At 45.3% G+C, this 18,656-nt stretch overlaps 3 protein-coding genes and 1 non-coding gene across 4 annotated transcripts; 2 read left to right on the forward strand and 2 right to left on the reverse strand.

The window, feature by feature from the left end:
• Positions 1-3,091: 3,091 nt before the first annotated feature.
• Positions 3,092-3,167, reverse strand: trnat-cgu. The gene has a single exon. It is a non-coding gene; the product is annotated as a tRNA-Thr (tRNA).
• A 720-nt stretch (positions 3,168-3,887) lies between these two features.
• Positions 3,888-5,191, forward strand: LOC124480718 (glutathione peroxidase 1-like). Its single transcript, XM_047040281.1, has 2 exons — positions 3,888-4,228; positions 4,512-5,191. Exons 1-2 carry the CDS (start codon positions 4,004-4,006, stop codon positions 4,860-4,862), a joined length of 576 nt encoding a protein of 191 aa, XP_046896237.1. The 5' UTR covers positions 3,888-4,003; the 3' UTR covers positions 4,863-5,191.
• A 396-nt stretch (positions 5,192-5,587) lies between these two features.
• LOC124480325 (transmembrane prolyl 4-hydroxylase-like) lies at positions 5,588-15,258 on the forward strand. Its single transcript, XM_047039494.1, has 9 exons — positions 5,588-6,232; positions 6,408-6,489; positions 11,507-11,703; positions 11,954-12,044; positions 12,555-12,729; positions 13,130-13,315; positions 13,656-13,746; positions 13,932-14,055; positions 14,162-15,258. The coding sequence occupies exons 1-9, from the start codon at positions 5,891-5,893 to the stop codon at positions 14,374-14,376; spliced, it is 1,503 nt and encodes a 500-aa protein (XP_046895450.1). The 5' UTR covers positions 5,588-5,890; the 3' UTR covers positions 14,377-15,258.
• LOC124480326 (secreted frizzled-related protein 5) lies at positions 6,505-9,340 on the reverse strand. Its single transcript, XM_047039495.1, has 4 exons — positions 8,661-9,340; positions 7,692-7,873; positions 7,497-7,583; positions 6,505-7,154 (listed from the first exon to the last, which is right to left on the reverse strand). The coding sequence occupies exons 1-4, from the start codon at positions 9,320-9,322 to the stop codon at positions 6,835-6,837; spliced, it is 1,251 nt and encodes a 416-aa protein (XP_046895451.1). The 5' UTR covers positions 9,323-9,340; the 3' UTR covers positions 6,505-6,834.
• Positions 15,259-18,656: the final 3,398 nt, after the last annotated feature.

Consider the following 18,656-nt stretch of genomic DNA (forward strand, 5'->3'; position numbering starts at 1 on the left):
AATCACATGTTCATGCACATTCAGTAGCCTTTCTAACGTGTTTTCCTCATTGTGTGATCTTTCAAATTCCATTAGCAATGCTCAAATGGCAGAAAGCAAGAGAAGGCTCACAGAGTTAAGGGGGCACTATTAGACCCACCATGGGGGGATTAAGAGGATAGACATCAGAGGGTTAGTGTAGGGATTACCGTCAGATAACAGTTCTAAAAAGCATATCCATAATGAGATTAAAGGAGACCTATGCAGATTAGTGTGTTTACTGCTCTGTGGTAAGTGACTCCCTCACTATTTTCTCTGTCTCAGGATAACCTACCTTGTACAGTGACATGTGAATGAGGATGCCATCTTGTGGTAAATGTGATATATTACCGGAATGGCTGTAAAATACATGATTGAATTTAGCATATCTACATGTTTCGATGGCTTCTCTTCTGTTTTTCTTGTAGCCTACTTGATTTGTATTACTTTATGTGCGCTTACGAGACCCTGGTCTCAATGGTGATTCGTTGTAGTCTCAAATTTAAATTAAGAAAATGACCAACTGATGCCCCTCTTCTGACCTCACAGTTGGGTCTAGTTGGACCAGCCTGCCAAAAGCACAGGGATCAGCTGTCACACACAACAGCAATAGGGAAGTGCTCTTCTCATTCTCCAAAACAGATCTCCAGACTGTTGGGAGTGACTCACACCACCTGACATAATTAGTTCCAATGGGCAGAGCAACTTGCATGTAGTGTTTGTGCAGTGTGTGCACTGGTGAGAAAATCGACCTGTTATTCAGTCAGTCAGAGAGTGAGTTCTCTCATTTAGGTTTTTTTTTTTTTCAAAGGGACTAATTAGCATCCACAGTAAAGCTTCTGTTTGTCATGGGAGGAAGATGATATCCTTTGGTTTAAGAGATTTCAGGTGGTCAACTAAGAGTTGGTGCCACAGTCCCATGGTAGTGTTTGAATATTGTGCTCGATGTGACCAACAAATACTAGTTTTACAAACATATTGCAAGAACTCCAATATACTGGCTGAATGTAGCATGATATTCTCTGCTGAACACAATTACATTACATTTGCATTTAGCAGACACTCTTATCCAGAAGGACTTACTGTAAGTACAGGGACATTCCCCCAAGGCAAGCAAGATGAAGTGCCTTGCCCAAGGACACAATGTAATTTGGCACAGCCGGGAATCGAAGCAACAACCATCTGATTTATAGCCCAACTCCCTAACCGCTCAGCCATCCGATCCCACAATAGTTCTGGCGCTTTCTGTGTATTATTTCCCTCAGAAAGAAAGATTAGCTACAGTTATGACTAGAGCTATACAGCTACAGGTAGCTAAGTGTACATTCAAGTTCAAGTCTTTTATTGTCACAGGCCCAGAACAACACAGGGTCCGTCTGGGCAGTGAAATTCTTTGGACAAGAAAACACAAAGCAACCTGGCATAACATGACATATAAGTACTCAGAACATAGGTTACACCAATGATAAGCTAACATATAATATAAGAAAACTCCTAAATATACAAAATAATAACAATACAGTATACTAAACCTACAATAAACATAATATCTTATACTAACCTTATAACCTATACTAACCTGGAGACAAGTAGGGTACAATTAGTGCAATATTGCTGATTGTGCAACTAGTAGCTTAAGGTGCAACCAGTAGCTGAAAGTACAACTAGTAGCTGAAGTGACAGTGTCTAAAGTGACTAGTGTGAGTGTCGACAGTGTATCAGTGTCCATATCAATGTTCATTCAGAAGCCTGATGGCCCTTGGAAAGAAACTGTAGTCCAGTCTGCGTGTGCGAGACCGCATGCTTCGGTATCGCCTGCCAGAAGGCAACGGGGTAAAAAGACTGAAGGATGGGTGGTAACAGTCTCTTAGAATCCTACCAACTTTCCTGAGGCATCGTGTGTGGTAGGTGTCCTGAAGGGCAGGGAGCTTCCTGCCGATGATGAACTCAGCAGACCGGACCACACTACGTAGGGCCTTGCGGTCCCTGTCTGTGCAGCACCCATACCACACTGTGATGCAACCAGTCAGCATGCTCTCTATAATGCATCTGTAGAAGTTAGTGAAGATGACTGAGTCCATGCCAAACTTCTTCAGTCTCCTCAAGAAGAAGAGGTGTTTCCAGGCCTCTTTGACCACCTTGTCCGTGTCAGCAGACCAAGTGAGATCATTGCTGATGTTCACCCTGAGGAACCTGAAGCAGCAGACCTTTCCACTTCGGATCCGTTGATGTGTATGCTCTTCCTCCAGTCCAGAAGGCTGACATTTTGTCAAGATAAAGTTTCAAATGAATATTTCAAACGTGAAGGCTTAAATTCGCCGGGTGTATTTAATATACTCGCAAAGAGTCTCATGCTCTAATGCCAGAGCTATCTAGGCTTACCATGTTGTATCCAGAGGCATTCTCATAAAGTACCTTTGTGACAGTATAAGTTTAAGTCTACAACATTGGTGATAGTTTAAAATGTGCATGTTGTATTAAATAAAAACACACAATGTGGTGCTGTTGGGAGTTGAACTCAGGATCTCCTGTTTACAAGACAGGCGCTTCAAACGAGCTAAGCTACAGCACCTAACAACCTGCAAGATTGGACTCAAACACTTGAAGCCTCTCAGAGTGAAGGCTCAGACTGCATCATGGAAGCACGCCCAACGTGGGGCTCAAACCTACGACCCTGAGATTAAGAATCTCATGCTCTACCGACTGAGCTAGCCGGGCTTAACTTGTGCCTTATAAGGAATTATTGTTGGGGAATTTTGTGACACTTTGGCCAGTGTTCAGGAGGCTGACATTTTGTCCAGATATTGTGTCAAATGAATGGCCAGTGTCCAGAACGCTGACATTTGTCGAGATTAAGTTTCAAATTAATGTTTCAAACGTGAACGTTTTTAATTCGCCGGGTGTATTTAATGTACTCAAAAAGAGTCTCATGCTCTAATGCCAGAGCTATCTAGGCTTACCATGTTGTATCCAGAGGCATTCTCATAAAGTACCTTTGTGACAGTATAAGTTTAAGTCTACAACATTGGTGAAAGTTTAAAATGTGCATGTTGTATTAAAGACACAAACAATGAGGTGCTGCTGGGGGTCGAATCCCAGGATCTCCTGTTTACGAGACAGGCGCTTTCAACCAGCTAAGCCACAGCACCTAACAACCTGGAAGATTGGACTCAATTACTTGAAGCCTCTCAGAGTGATGGATCGGACTGCCTAATGGAGGCACGCCCAATCTTCCGCATTAGCTAAGGGATGCTTTGCGTTTAGGTGGTATTTGAGACTGGAAGAACTCGTAGAGTAAACGAATTCCGCATCACACAAGTTGCAAACAACCTTACTCTTGTCGAGGTTTCCATTGGGAAGCTTCTTAAAAATACATGATTTTCCCTGAAGCTAACCCGGCGGCCTCATAGCTGCATCCGTGTCAGCACGTCACGTTTGATATGGTAATTTCATACACAAGGCATACGCACGCACAGGTGCGAAGACTCGTTCTCGCCCCCTACTGTGTAATTCGGCTACGTAGGCTTTACATCCGCGCTAAAAAATAAAGGTGAAAGTCATCATAACTTGCGTAGTATTGACCCAGTTCCCAACCCAACTTTGAGAATAGATTAACGGCGATATTTTTTTAATCGGTCGTTAAGAGTCTCACGTTAACGCAGCACAATAACGGCCGATAACGGCCCACCACTAATTTTTTCTTTGTGTTTATATGTAAGTTAATTTTCTATAAACTTAAAGTTTTGGACTGATAGTGGTTAATAAGTAAAATGTAGTATCAAGAGAGAAAGTCCGGGGTATCATCGTTTTCCAGTCGGATCTGAGGAAGTTGGACCATTGTTTTAGGATTTTTTCCACGACGCTCTACCATAGAGTTATCTACTTAGAAATAAGGGGCTTGGGCGTCTTGATGTTATGCAAAAAGCGGAAGATCAGCCTCCTTGTTAGAATTGTCAACTCAGGGCAGCGTTAAGTTTCGCCAAAAATGTCTGGAACTAATAAGACATTTTACGATTTTACAGCAAAGTTGCTGTCGGGCAATATTTTGAAATTCTCGTCATTACAAGGAAAAGTTGTCCTTGTCGAAAATGTGGCGTCTCTCTGAGGCACTACAACCAGGGACTATACCCAGATGAACGAGCTCCATTTGAGATTTTCTGAAAAGGGGCTTGTGATTCTAGGTGTTCCCTGCAATCAATTTGGACACCAGGTAGGCAATTCAACCTGTTTCCCATTTTCTGCAAGGACAGTTTAGGATTTAAACAAAATCCCTTGAGCGAGAGCCTATTTGGGCAGATGGTAAAAAAGTGGTTATGCCTACAATGTTTTCCCAGCTGCCAATGGATCAGTGATTGCAAATGAAGATATTAAACCTGCAGCCATCTTTAATTTGGTTGGCTCCTTGACATTATTTCAAACAAACTGCTATTACCGTGTAATTGTGTTAAAAGTTATTGTCAACGGTGTACAAACTAGACCATTTATTTCAACAGGAGAATTGCAAGAATGATGAGATCCTTAAGGCCCTTAAATACATCCGTCCAGGCAATGGCTTTGAGCCTAAATTCCCTCTTCTTGAGAAGATGGATGTGAATGGAAAGGATGCCCACCCCTTGTTTGCCTATCTCAAGGAAAAGCTGCCTTTTCCCAGTGATGACTCCATGGCCCTCATGACCAACCCCAAGTTCATCATTTGGAGCCCAGTCTGCTGGAATGACGTTGCTTGGAACTTTGAGAAGTTGCTGGTTGGCCCAGACGGAGAACCATATAAGCGCTATAGCAGAAAGTTCCTGACTAGCGACATTGAGGCTGATATCAAGGAGCTTCTTAAGAGGGTGAAATAAACTGTCCAGTACTGGCCTCTCTGGTGGTAGTAGATATGTGTGTTCCAACACTGGAATTATACTGAGCGGCTTTGCTCTGTTAATCTTCAGTCACACATTTGCCACAGTTATGCTATCCCATCTCTCCTGTTGCCTGCACCAACTGCCATTGCTGCCTTTGTCATAATCCTTCAGTCTTTGCTCTCCTGTGTAATGTGCTGTTGTTGGTTAGCCAAGTTTACTAAATGAAGACACTCCTTGAAACCTTGTGTGTGGAGGATCTGATGAAAAATGTAAATGCCTAAACCTAATAGTAGTTTATTATATAGTATAACAAAGACTTGAATGCAGCAAAAATAAATATGAATTTAAAGAAACTACTGGTTGTATTTTTTATACATGTTGACCCAAATTTGATTTATTGAGGGTTTGTTAGCTACAATGTGGTGTATAAGCCACTTACAAGTGGCACAATTTAATTTAATTCTTTTTAACAACTATTTAATTATAGATTATGTTCTATAATTATAGATATGTTCAGAGAATAATAAACACATGGTGAAGAGCTCAGTGAAGACAGGTTAGGAGAGATGCATAAGTTGCTGGACACACACAGGATGCACAAAGTCGAGGAACATTTCTATCCAGAACACTAGGGTAAAATGTTAACAGTTTATTCTGTGACTTTATCGCCAGAGGGCGCTATTAGATTTGTTTCAATGTCCCGCCGGGTACTCTTGTTTCTGGATGTTGTTGTTGTTAGGCAGGTTGTTAGGGGGTACCATGGGAAACTGCTAGAGCTAGCTTAGCTTGGATTCTAATAGATAAAAATATGACCATTTACAGAGTACTGTAGTGGCAGTTAATAAATGGAAGCATTGACTCTAGACTAGGAAAGTGTGTGTGACGTTAGCGAGGGGCTAACGCCGGAGTTGCAGTCTTTTGTGCAAGTGTAGCTAGCTAGTGTACTGTACTGTACTGTCTGTAACTGGCTACGTCTAGATCAGATTGAGAGTTGCTGTGTCTGTATGCGATACAATCATTAAAAAATGGACGAATCTCAGGAAAGCCTTCAGAATCCGTGTAACGAATCACTGTCGTATATGCCCCCGCAACTGCCACCCCAGCCGGGGCGAGAGCGACTGCAGATTCAGAAAAGCAATGTCTGCTCAAGGGCTTATTTTGTGGTGGTCATGGTTTTCTTCCATGTGTACATTATAAACGTCATTGCTCTGCTATTGTACGTGCACTACAGCAACGGACCCCCGGACATCAATTCCGACGGTGGCTCTCCTACAGCTGGAAGTCCTCTTTCCCGGTCTGACCAACCACTAGACACTGATTTGGATGATCGTCAGAGTTTCAGCCTGCCTCGCATTGAAGGAATAAGGGTGAGGAGCAGAGACGAGAACAATAAATCGTGTAGCCCATTCCATCTACCACATTTGATCATCTGCATTGTTGTGCACTTTTAACTCATTAAGTTGACCATGCATGCACTCTTGCTACTGTCTTAGATTAGTCCAATCCAGTATAATGTTATTAATGTGACCTACTTGTCCATAGGTGGGTCATGTTCAGAAGGTGTATTTGGTGCCAGACAGAACACACCAGATGAAAACCTTGAGCCTCAAGCCTCTGCTCTTTGGTAAGCCTACGGACTGTGTCTATAATGGTCAATTGAAAAGTAGGCAGAAATGACTAAAACAATCAAATGGGTAAAACAGAAAAGCACACAGATGCAACTTTAATTATTATTTTTACACATGGCAGTTTATTTCCCTGACCCGGAAGAAGCAAAACAAAAAACAATACTAGATGTTAAGTGACTGTTTTTCTATGGTTTAAAAAATATAGTTTGAGGATATTTGCTTATAATTTATAGATATGTACATTTTGCAGAAGACATATAGCATTATGACCCCAGCAATGTTTTGAAGCTCAGTAGCGTGGGGTTCTGCGGTCTACTCAACCCATCTTGAGCCCCATAGCTCTAGTTCCTGCACCGGTGTCTCTTCCACTTGCGTGCTGCCACCATCAGATTCCGGTCCCGCTTGTGCCAGGCAAAGGCCTTGTTGACCACCAGCCGCTCCCCCTGCATGGTCCCTGTCACCAAGAAGGTGCCGCCGCGGGGCTGGCGCCGCGTCATGTTCCTGACGCAGGTGGCGTCCCTCTCCAGCCACAGCTGCATGCGCGAGCGGATCTGGCCCCCCAGCAGCGGGCCGTGCTTCAGGACCTCCAGCCTGGAGGCCAGGGTGAACTGGGTCAGGCTCACCTGGCTGGACTGGAGCCTCGTCAGGCGTAGTTTCACCACTGGGGAGAGAAGGAGCGGTCACTTGGAGGCAGCTCAATTCAAGAAGTGGCTCATTTAATAGTCAGATGGCTGAGCGGTTAGGGATTCGGGCTAGTAATCAGAAGGTCGCTGGTTTGATTCCCGGCTGTGCCCAATGACGTTGTGTCCTTTGGCAAGGCACTTCACCCTACTTGCCTCGGGGAGAATGTCCCTGTACTTACTATAAGTCGCTCTGGATAAGAGCGTCTGCTAAAATGACTAAATGTAAATGTAATATGAATCTGAGGGAGCAAGACTTGATGGGATACAATAAGGAGCCGGAGATGGTCAAGGAGGGCGTGGGGTCGGGCCGGGTCGCTCACCAAAATCACTCCTACAGAAGGTTTCTAGCAGGTCTTTGGCTGAGGAGGCCTCCTCTAACTCACAGTCTCGACAGCTGGCCTGGGGTACTGGGGAAACGTGCAACGTATGAAATGGTTAACGTCATCTTATTCGAAGAGATGACTGGGTATGTCGTTCGTGTGTGTGTGTGCGCTTGTGTGCGTCTGTTGTGTCACCTTTGTGCCCCCTCGCACTGACGCTGACGCTGGCGTTGGTGATGGATGAGATGCACATCAGATGGTCAGCAGGAAACTGGTCACAACGTAGAATATCTGGCCAGGGGTAGCCATAGCAACTCATGATTGGAGCACAGCTGTCCCTCACGGCCTCGCAGATACTCCTGCAGGGTGAGACAAACCTGGGAAAAGAGAGAACATGACAATGGGAAAAGGAAGGTTTGAAGATGAGTGATGGTAGAGAACCTCCCAACATATATTTGTTTTCAGGGTCCCTTGTTTGGAGCCTTTTACAAAAGGCAGCAAATAGACCTCATTGTAATACTTTGTGGATTTACTAGTAGTCATTTCAACCACGACAACAAAAATATGTAGAAGCTCAATTATTATCAAGTTTTTAAGTTGAGATGAAACTGCTTTTCGGTAGTATAACTTCCTTATTGTGACATACAGCAGAGTGCAAGGATAGGTAGGCGGTACATAATGTTGGGATACATTTAATTTAACTGTGGAGAACACTGTTGCGAGCTAGCTAACTAAAGAATCTTAGCTCTGTGCTGCTAAAAGTTGAAGATTGATTGATGAGTGGATGTCAGGATATTATTGGTTGAAATTGTTTGGTACAAGCTTCTGTAAGCACACACTCGTTTTGATAGAAGAATACAAAGAAATGGTTTTGTATTTGGGGGGCACACATCGTTAAATAGGTGTACAATGACCGGGGATGTGAACTAAAAGAGCTAAAAATATGTTTTCTTTTGAGCTTGACTTGACTGAAAACACTTGACGGGACACTCATAAACCTGATATTCAGTCACTGGTGAACATGTATTTCACAGAATTCCACATTATCTGGACCTGGGAACTGTCCTAAATTCCTCATTTCACAAATATCTTCCATATATGTCTCAAGTTAAAGTAGCTGTAGTCGTTCTATGTTAGCTGGCTGGGCAGGGTGTGCACACTTACCTGTCCAAGCAGATGGGAGCAAAGAGTGAGCAGAGGAAGATGCGTGCGTCAGGGTGACATTCCCTGGCGAGCAGGGGGAGCCAGCTGGCGCTCTGCTGCACGGCCTCCCCCGGCGACTCGTGCCCCAGCAGGTTGGGCATCCTCATGGTGTCGTAGCCAATGTCCTGGCACAGGGCCATGCCAGAGGGAACGGGCACACAGCGAGAGGAGCCGCGCGGGTCCCACTGCCCGCCTCCGCCACCGTGTGACAGGGTTGACCCGGAGAGAACCCCTGCTCCGGTCCATTCTTCGACTTCACTGCCGATCACAATCTCTATCGGAGACTCAGCAGCCCCAAGCCTAGCCTCGGCCCCAGCCCCGGTCCTCACCCTGGATCTGGCCCTCACTTTAGCCTCGGCCCCACCACCAGCTCCAGGCCTCAGGACGGAGGGGTAGCCAGACCCTACAAGAAGCAGGAGGAGCAGGACAGGCACTGGAATGTGACGCCTCTGAAGGGAAGAGGAGCTAGATGGAGGCGCAGACATGTTTGGTTGTTGTTGTTGCCAGGAACCCAGGTGGATATTCCAGGGTAGGAGAAGTTGGAGAGGGTCCTCACCTGTGTGTGGTGAAATGTGGTCTTCGCAGGACAGCGAGTGAGTGAGTGAGTGAGGAGAGACCAGCATAGGTGTATTTATACAAGGCGGCGGTGATGCACCACCTCTCTGTAGGCTTTGGGTGCATTTGCATAGCGGGGGAAGGGGAGCTAGGGGTTAACAATGGTTGGTTGGGGGGGTGGGGTGGGGGGGATGGGGTGGGGAACAGCGGAAAGTGCTTGAGGATCAGATGTGTTGCTCACCCATTTGCTGAAGTGTGTGTGTGTGAGTCAAAGATGTCGGGGGTTTGTGTCCGTTATGTAGTCATTTGAGTGAGTTGTCCTGACTTTGGGGTCCTTCCGTCCACACAGCTTGAAATGAGGAAAATGAGTTCCTCCCATGTCACGAACCCTTCCGTCCCCCCCCCCCCTCTTCCCCTCCCCGCAAGCAAGGCTATTCTATCCTTCTATGACCCTATTGCTTCTTATCTCCCCCAATCACCCTTCTTACCAAGTGACTGGCAAGTTTTTAGACCTCGTCAAGAACACATCCTTGAGAAGAGAGAATGCAAGAAGCCTGAAATGAGCAAACAGACACATTTACCAGTTTTCACGCTAGCGTTGGTGCCTGCTTGTTTAATTACACGGGACTGCGGATGTCTGCATCCGTGTGTGTGTACGTGTGTGTGTGTGTGTGTGTACGTGTGTGTGTGTGTGTACGTGTGTGTGTGTGTGCGCGAGAGAGCGAAAGACCCAGCATGAGTGTGTGAACATGCGTGTGGGACAGGGAAATGTTAGTGTGGACCCGCTGTGCAGTAGTGACCTGATTCCTGTCCCAGACAAGCAGGTCACTTCCTCTCTGGAGAGAGGGAAAAGAAAGAGAGAGTGAGGAGGCGGGAGGGAGAGGAGGAAGGCTCAGTCCTCTTCATTCAGATCGTGGGCCCAGGGTAATGAGGCCTGACTGGACAATAGGGATTAGCCAACTCTCTAAGTACAGTATAAAGGCCCCAGGGGTGAACAAGGCCTCTACTGTACTGGCAGCCGTCTGCCTGGAAGCGTTTCATTAGGGGAGATTGGTAGACGCACATGACAACTAGGCAACTAGACAGGGCATATCGCATGCCCATATTTGCCTGGTTGTGGTCGTGTGGTTAATTCTTGGTATGTGCAAGACACCCAAAGTCATGCAGTGTAAGGTCACATGTCATACTAAGCCTCGGGTCATGTCGAAGGGGGTGGAAACGGTGGACGAGATGCTACTGACTCCGTAGGGATCTCTGAAGGGGTTTGTGACGACGCTACTCCCCCACGTACCGACTAATACCCAATCCAACCACCCACTCACACCCAGGGGAGGACAACAATGCAGCTGTGCTCTCAGTCCCCCTGTGAGAGAGACATTCAGCGCCCCGGGGTCATTAGCATTGTCAATGGGCCTGGCCACACCGCAAATTGCTCTCTCGAGGGGGGGGGGGGGTCGGTGGTGGTGGTGGTGGGGGGGGTCGCTCATTATCCTCGTATCCGCATTCACTTAAGTATCCTCTTTGCGCGCACACACACACACAGCTTCACCTGCTTCAAAATGACACCGAGAGGCATGGCCCCTTCAACAGACACGGCAGTGGAAGTCTTTGGTTAACAGGCTGTTGAATAATAACTTGAGCTAGGTGCACTTCTATTGCGCTGTCTCCAGTGTACTTTGTGCTATGTTGCCAATGTCGATGATGTTTTCCCTTTCTTATATCCAGATCTGGTCATGTCTGATGAAACAGACATCCATGAAGTAGTTAAATTGTATTGGACATAATAGACTCCACAGGTCGATAATTGACTAAGCTAATCCATTTGCAGTAGTAATTTGAAAGATTCCGTTTGCACTGTTGACTGGGATCTTTGTCCCCTAATCCACTCACATGACATTTACAAACACTAAATCACTTTAAAATGAGAATGACTGGATCACCCGGCAATGACAAACTACCTGATGGTCTTTGCTTTTATGCAGTTTGTTGTTTGTAGTACAGTAGCCTTAACAGTGCTGTGACATATGTGAAAGCTGTGTACAGGAACAAATCTCGGTACGTTACTGCATCTATCGAGTTAGGATAGTGTTTTTGTGTGTTTTGTTGGAACCAACACCGATACTGAAATGTTTCACCATAAGTAAGCCTGAAATCCCACAGAAAAAGGAGGTTTGCTGTTACACTAACAGTTCCAAGGTGTCGTGCATAATATGTACGACACTGTAATCGCCTGTTCTTCCTCTTCCTGTCAGAGATCCCAGGCTTCCTGTCAGAAGAGGAGTGTGGCGTGGTGGTGCAGCTGGCCCAGCTGAAGGGGCTGATGGAGAGCCAGGTCACACTGCCCTCTGGTGCCCAGGAGGAGACAGGGCAGCCCCCGCTGTCACTGAGTACAGCGGAGATCTTCAGCCTGCTAGACCTGGACCAGGACGGGTTCCTGCAGAGGGAGGAGGTTAGAAGGAGGGGAGGGCAAGAGGTGGGCTGAGAGAGGGAGGGGTGGAGAAGAGCTGAGAGAAGAAGTGTAGCAAGAGAGCCTGAAAATTGCAGGCAGAAAGAGAACAAAAAATGAGGCAGAGAGAAAGATAATTGGCATTCAAATGGTTCAGCTAGAATGTGTGACTTTGGAGGATAGTAGAGCTGTATGAGGTGAAGCCGATCTCGCTGTCATCATCCAGGTCGTGTGTTTCTGTTTCTTGTCTAAGATCCTGAGTCATTCCCGATCGAGAGAGGGCACGTGGCTCAGTCCCGAAAACCTACGACAGACGCTCACTGGCCTGGAAGCCAGCCCAGCAGGTTAATGTTTGTGTGGTGACCGTTGGGATGAGCATGTGTGTACAAAGTATGTCCATCCCAGTCTGTCCTTCTTACCTTGGGGAGCAAGAGTCTGTGTGTGTAAGGTTGGGTATGAATGTGGCTGAGGGGAGACGGGCGTTTGTGTGTACCAGTCTGGAAGTGCCCTATCGCATCTCATTAAAATCTCTGACCCCCTTCCTTAACATTTCCACCGGATCCCCCTCCCACTCCCCCCCCCCCCACCCCTCCAGCACAGGCACCCCAGAGCTATTGTTTCGGCTGGGGCGCGGTCACACAAGGGTAGGGGGGCCGGATGTTCGCTCAGGCGAAAGTAAAGGCGTACAGTAGTACATGGCGGAAGAGGGGGGGGGGGGGCAATGGGAAGGAGAGAGAGTGTGACTACACGGACTGGTACACAGGACTATAAAGACAATGGAGGGGCAGAGCAGTCACGGAAAACGCCAGTAAATGGAATTCCTGAATAGGATTTGTGTCTCCGCGTTCCTGCAGGTGTGCTGAGTTTGGAGGAGTTCCGGCGTGTGTGTGACGCCATGTCCCAGCAACCCCTGCAGCAGCAGCAGCAGCCAGGTGGAGCCGGGCAGGCCCAGCCCAAACAGAAGAGCAAGCACACGTGGCTGTACCAAGGCCCAGGATCCCACCACGTACTGCACACACTCAGGAACAGGTAGTAGACACAGACCGTGCTTGTGGAAAATCCAGACAAAAAGTCACCCTTTTCAACACCACACAGCCTGAGTGAAATACGGCTTTTTTGCACATTGGTTTAATATTAATAAAATGTATATTTATTGAAAGGCAATGCACACACGCAGAATAATATACATTATAGTAGCTATTGCAAAGCATGCTATTTGCTGAAGTAAATTTGCTCACAAGTAAACTAATTTGGTGGACGTTGTCCACCCTTAAATTCATGACACACCTTAACAGTGACCAGTTAACTTTAGTGGAGCATGGGGGTAGAGGACCTGTTAATAATGTAGCTGGTGCACACTCAAGACGTAGGCTATTACAGCAGGTTTTTTTATGGTTATGACCGCTTTCTTCTCTCTTCCTGTCTCCAGGGTAACTCGTTTGACACGTCTTCCCTCCCCATTGGTCGAGCTGAGCGAGCCTCTTCAGGTCCTTCGCTACGAGCAGGGAGGATTTAGTCACGCCCACCATGACAGCAGCCCCTCCCACTCAGGAACGACCTGTGCACACACGTGTCTGGCGGGAAACACATCTGCACTCACAGAGATCTCCTGCAGGTGTGTCGGTCTTGACGGCTCCTATCCCGACATGCTTTTTCACATTTGCTTCGAATTTTGATAGAGGTACCAGCTCATTTGAATGGGTTAGGAAATTTGGTTCATATTTTTCTGAGAACTTACCTGCGGGTATTTATTGAGCTGTGTCAGCATTTTCAACCTTATTTTCTAGGTAAACTAAAAGGAAAATATTCACAAAATTCTTACTTGGAAAATCATATTATGACCACAATCCTTTTTTCATTGAAAGCAATCTACTCTTTTTAGTCACGGTTTGCATTGAAATTTTTGAACTGTTAGCATTTTTCTTCATTATAGAGTGAATATCGTTTCGTCTCAGGTATATTACTGTGTTGTTCTACTTGAATGCTGTGGAGGGGGGTGGAGAGACCTGCTTCCCTGTGGCAGATAATCGCACCTATGAGGAGGAGGTGGGTGTACGCGGTCACCGGTCCTCATCAAAGTTTCAGTCCCCTTCACAATAAGGGCTTTGAAAGACAGAACTACTCGTACCTCAGAAGTCGAAGCACCTCTCGATTCGCAACAAACACAATTCGAGTCTTGTCCGCAAACGTGTCTATGGTAGAAAGTACATGAGTGTGTGTGTGTTTCTCAGGCTCTGCTGCAGGGGGGGGTGGATCTGACCGACACACAGCAGCACTGCGCCAGAGGGAATCTGAGGACAAGGCCCACTGCTGGCACTGCTCTCCTTTGGTACAACCACCTTTCTGATGGAAAAGGTAAGGATTCCCACCCTAAACCTCATTTGACCTCTTCTCACAGGGGCATTCTGTGATTCTTACTGCCCGCTAGGCTCCCTCCTCTCACCCCCTTCTCCTCTCTCAGGGTGGATGGGGGAGCTGGATGAGTACTCCCTCCATGGTGGCTGCCCAGTCACCCGGGGGGTGAAGTGGGTAGCCAAGTCGTGGGTCAACGTGGACCCGGACCAGCAGCGGCAGGCCCGCTATCAGAGACTGGTGACCCACCGAGAGACTAGGGAGGCGGACAGAGAAGAGCAGAGCCACCCTCACCGTCACAGTAACCTTCACCAGGACTTATAGTCAGAGCTGAAGAGACTCTGTGGAGTACAAAATTCCAAGAACCATTCAAGAGAAATACAAGTAGAACGATAGTCAAAAGCGATCCTGTTTTATGACTACTATGATGTTATGACTAACATGTCACCTCAAAGCTATACACTGTAGTTAGTGTGACCAGCAAGTCTAGTCCAAAACACTGCTATGAAAATCAAACTTTTACTACGTCTGATAATTTAGTCCAATTTTTTTTTGCACTTGTTTAGGCTACTTGTCAGTGGTAGTCATTGGTCCAATGAAGGGAACATAGCTGCATTCAGTTTAGAATGAGAGATCTGTTAGTGTTAGTTTACTGGGCATCATGCTGAGCCATATCAAAATCATAATCTGTGAATGTCTTCCTGAAGCACATTGTGTGTTTGTGTATTTAAGAGTGTTTTGGTTTTCCTTGTGTGAGCAGGATAAGCTTGGCATGGACATACTCGTGTTTGCTTATTCCTGTGGCACCACAGGTGCCGTAATATTGCACTTGGTTTGAATTTCAGTTGTAGTTTGGCTCATATTTGCTCATATCTCAGGGTCAATCATTTTTGTTACACTGTGTATTTATTATCATCACAAGCTATGTGTATTTATTATCATCACAAGTTATGTGTATTTATTAACATCACAAGCTATGTGTATTTATTATCCGACATTTGAATTGATTTGGCACTGAATGTACATGTTATTTATTTGTATTTATTTATCGTATGTCATAATTGTAAATTCGTTGTTATACCCTTTTCACTCAGATTTAAAAACATGGGTAAAAAGTGGATGAGCTTTTGGTGTGAATAGTCCTACCAGTGTTTGGCCATGTAGGTGGATTCAATCCACTTGCTGCAATAAAATATCTTGATTATTGCCAGCAGCTTTAAGTGATTGCTTACAAATAACACATCATAATTCAAGAATTATGATTATAACAAAGTGAAGAGAACCCTAGCTTACATTTGATGAACTTAACAGAAATGACATGGGTCCTAGGGGAAGTCCAATTGAGACCAATGTCCTTTACAACAAAACCCAGTTAAGATTACCTACATAAGCACAGCAAAGTTAAAGTATAACCAGGTAGACACAAATATGCCAGTACAAACAAAATCTAATAAAAGCTTCAAGTAGCATTGAGCTTTGTCCAAATTATGTTTGAGACTTCAATGTTCAGAGTCCATTCCTGGATCTCGAGTAAAATTGTGTAACTGGAGTAAACGTCATTATTGTAACATCGTTATGTTGCTGTTTTTGTTTATTACAACCTCACTGTGTCATTTTCCTCATATTGTTCTCAAATCCTTTTTTCGCAGACTACTCACGTGTATTATTGACTAGACTTTGTATTGATTTACTATCAACATTATCACAAACCTTTTTTTACTCCTATAAACAGGACTCAATGCCAGTTCTCCTATGGTTTCACTCTTATTCACAGTGAAACCTCTGCTTTCAGTATGTGTCTGCTGGCCACAAGAAACTTCTGGACCTTCACCTGAGACGAGACTCCAACCCATATTTCCTCTGATGATGTTGCTTGTTTACCTCATTGATTGAATAACGAGATTTCAGTCAAGACACTCACGTATTGATTTAACCATTTATTGCCATGGAAATAGGTTTGACTTTGGCAGAGTGGTTCTGTCTAAGAGGGAATGTCTCTAACATAGCACAAGTACATACAATAACAAGGCAGTCATTTAGCAGACGCTCTTATCCAGAGTGACTTACAGTAAGTACAGGGACATTCCCCAGAGGCAAGTAGGGTGAAGTGCCTTGCCCAAGGACACAACATCATTTTGCACGGCCAGGAATCGCACCGGCAACCTTCCGATTAATAGCCCAATTCCCTAACCACTCAGCCATCTGACCACCCATATCTATCCCAACATAGGGTAGATGTACCCATGCGACAGGACATCAAATCAAACCTAGTTTAACAAGTAATGCCAATGGCTTACCCCCAGATAAGCACTGATAATCCACCTAAACCCTCAGTGAAGACAAGGTCAAACTCCCTAAAACGCAAAAATTGAAGAAACCGCAGGAAGAGCAATTCAGAGAGGGAACTGGGAAGGTTTATATAGGCTGACCACCGCAGTAAAAGTCTAACCAGCAGTGAGTTGATATTTTATTTTATTGAACGTTGACTACATGAGTGTACAAAATACATGAGTGTCATGTATACAAAATATGTCAGGCGATGGTGTCTCTTCATTCAATTCATTTGCATTGGCAGAATCCAGTTTTCTTCTGGGATTGTCGTTACATCCATGTCCACTAGATGGCAACCAAAGTCCATTTGCAATAATCCATCTGCCAGATTCCAACAGAGTTTAGATTGCATCATTGACGCCAATGAAATAACTTAAAACGAATACGGACAATTTTGTCAGACAGTTGAAAGACAGTTTAACATAAATGTGTGTCCTGGCTCTCTGTACCCAAAAATTATGACCAATTCTTGGAATCACAGCTTGTCCTACACCAAGACGGGGATGATGGTGTTAAAGGAGGTGTTGAAATCCACAAACAGGATCTTGGCGGGATCCTGGTCCAGGTATTGATGGGATGAAGTGGAGGGCCATGTTTGCAGCATCGTCCACAGACCTGTTGGCTCTGTAGGCGGACTGCAGGGGGTCCAGGAGAGGGACTGTCATGGTTTCAAGGTGGGACAGCACCAGGTGCTCAAAAAAGTCCATTACCAGAGACTGCAGTCATTGAGTCCTGTGATCCTTGTTTTGGGGGGATGGGGATCATGGAGCAGATGGTGGAGGTCTTCAATCAGGCTCATACTTGGCATGTCTTCAGTGAGGAGTTCAAAATGTCAGTGAACACTTGATACAGTTGCTAAGTGGCAACGTGCTTCAGGGTGGAGGGAGAGACAGTCTGGTACAGCTGATTTGCGAGGGTTCTGACTCTTGTACAAACTATTAACATGCCGATCCAGGATGGATAGAGTTGGCAATGTGGTAGGGGAGGAGGGGGCCCCTGATGTTGGAAGTTGTGGAGGTCCTAGTCCTTGCTGAGGTGGGGGAGGAGTTGGTGGAGGGAATCACAGGGGGGATGGTGTCTGGAATGTTTCTTTGTCTTTCAAATCGACAACAGAACTCACTCTGGTCGTTGGGAGAGGGGCTTTCAATTTGTAGTTAGAGATCTGTCTGAGGCACCTTCCAGAGTTTTCTGAGAATATCTGTTGACGTTTCTCCGAGTACTGTCGTTTAGCATCTCTCACAGGTTGCTAAACCTATATTTAGAGTATTTATACCAGTTCTTAAGGACCCCCGACTTCTTACTGATAGTGTATGACTTAAAATGGAATCTGACGCCGTTGTAGCGTGGGGGATTACACCACCGCCTCGTAGGGGGACTATTGTAGCACTATCCTTGGACAATTGAGTCAGCAAAATGATCTAAATCCCTGCCCCCAATTCAATTGATCTCTGACAGACCAAAACCATATTAAGAATTAAAAGTCTCCAAAAATACCCGTATCCGCGGTATTCAAATGCTAAACTAGTGGAATATCAGAACTTAAATTATCAAATTATTATTAGTTTCGTTCATTGTTTGTCGTAACATATAATATATTTGAAACGCTGATAATGTGGACTCACTAGCCTAAAGAGTTTTTTTTGCAGATTTTTTTGTAGATCTTTTGTTTTGTTTCGTGTTCCTCCTCTGTGATTGTTGTCTATATTGCAAAAACGTGTGTTAGTTTAAAAAGAGGATGTAACAGGTATTGGAGGGCAATAATAGACTGTAGGCTATTTATGTTCTAGGAAGCCAGCCTGCATGTCATACAAAAGGGAAGGGTAGCTATAGCTAGTCTGTAGCTAATAGCTCATGTGGTAGAGCATTTGACTTTAGATTAATATATCACATGTTCAAATCACCTTTAAAAATGGTTATGTATAGCCTAAAAGCGTGAAATGAATACTTTAGTAGGCTAAATTCCATGATTAGCCTATCATATAGCCTACAGCCAAATCCAAGTAGTCTACCCTGTAGGAATGTATTTGACATGTATTTTACACTGTGCCATCGTTTCATATTGTATGTCGACACATCAAAAAACCGCACACGTACACTCGAGCATCGTGTAGGCTACTTTCCTGTCTTCCCCTAGTGTGGTGGTTGATTGAATGCAGCGACGGAGGAAACCATGAGTAATCATTAGGATGCTGATGCTGTGTGCTGCGCACTCTGAAGCTCGCGCAGCACAGATTAGCCAATTGCGTTCTTCGCTTGGCTGTGCGCGAGGAGGG

This window comes from Hypomesus transpacificus, chromosome 18 (assembly GCF_021917145.1).
Source record: "Hypomesus transpacificus isolate Combined female chromosome 18, fHypTra1, whole genome shotgun sequence".
Lineage (NCBI taxonomy): Eukaryota > Metazoa > Chordata > Actinopteri > Osmeriformes > Osmeridae > Hypomesus > Hypomesus transpacificus.

What these genes read in the sequence shown, in the direction of transcription:
- LOC124480325 (XM_047039494.1), top strand. Translation starts at nt 5,891, where the DNA reads ATGGACGAATCTCAGGAAAGCCTTCAGAATCCGTGTAACGAATCACTG. An exon ending in CTCGCATTGAAGGAATAAGG is followed by an intron (nt 6,233 to 6,407) that starts GTGAGGAGCAGA and finishes ACTTGTCCATAG; the next exon opens with GTGGGTCATGTTCAGAAGGT. An exon ending in CTGCACACACTCAGGAACAG is followed by an intron (nt 12,730 to 13,129) that starts GTAGTAGACACA and finishes TCCTGTCTCCAG; the next exon opens with GGTAACTCGTTTGACACGTC.
- LOC124480326 (XM_047039495.1), bottom strand. Translation starts at nt 9,322, where the DNA reads ATGCTGGTCTCTCCTCACTCACTCACTCACTCGCTGTCCTGCGAAGAC. An exon ending in CAGTGCGAGGGGGCACAAAG is followed by an intron (nt 7,584 to 7,691) that starts GTGACACAACAG and finishes ACGTTTCCCCAG; the next exon opens with TACCCCAGGCCAGCTGTCGA. An exon ending in CTTCTGTAGGAGTGATTTTG is followed by an intron (nt 7,155 to 7,496) that starts GTGAGCGACCCG and finishes TTCTCTCCCCAG; the next exon opens with TGGTGAAACTACGCCTGACG.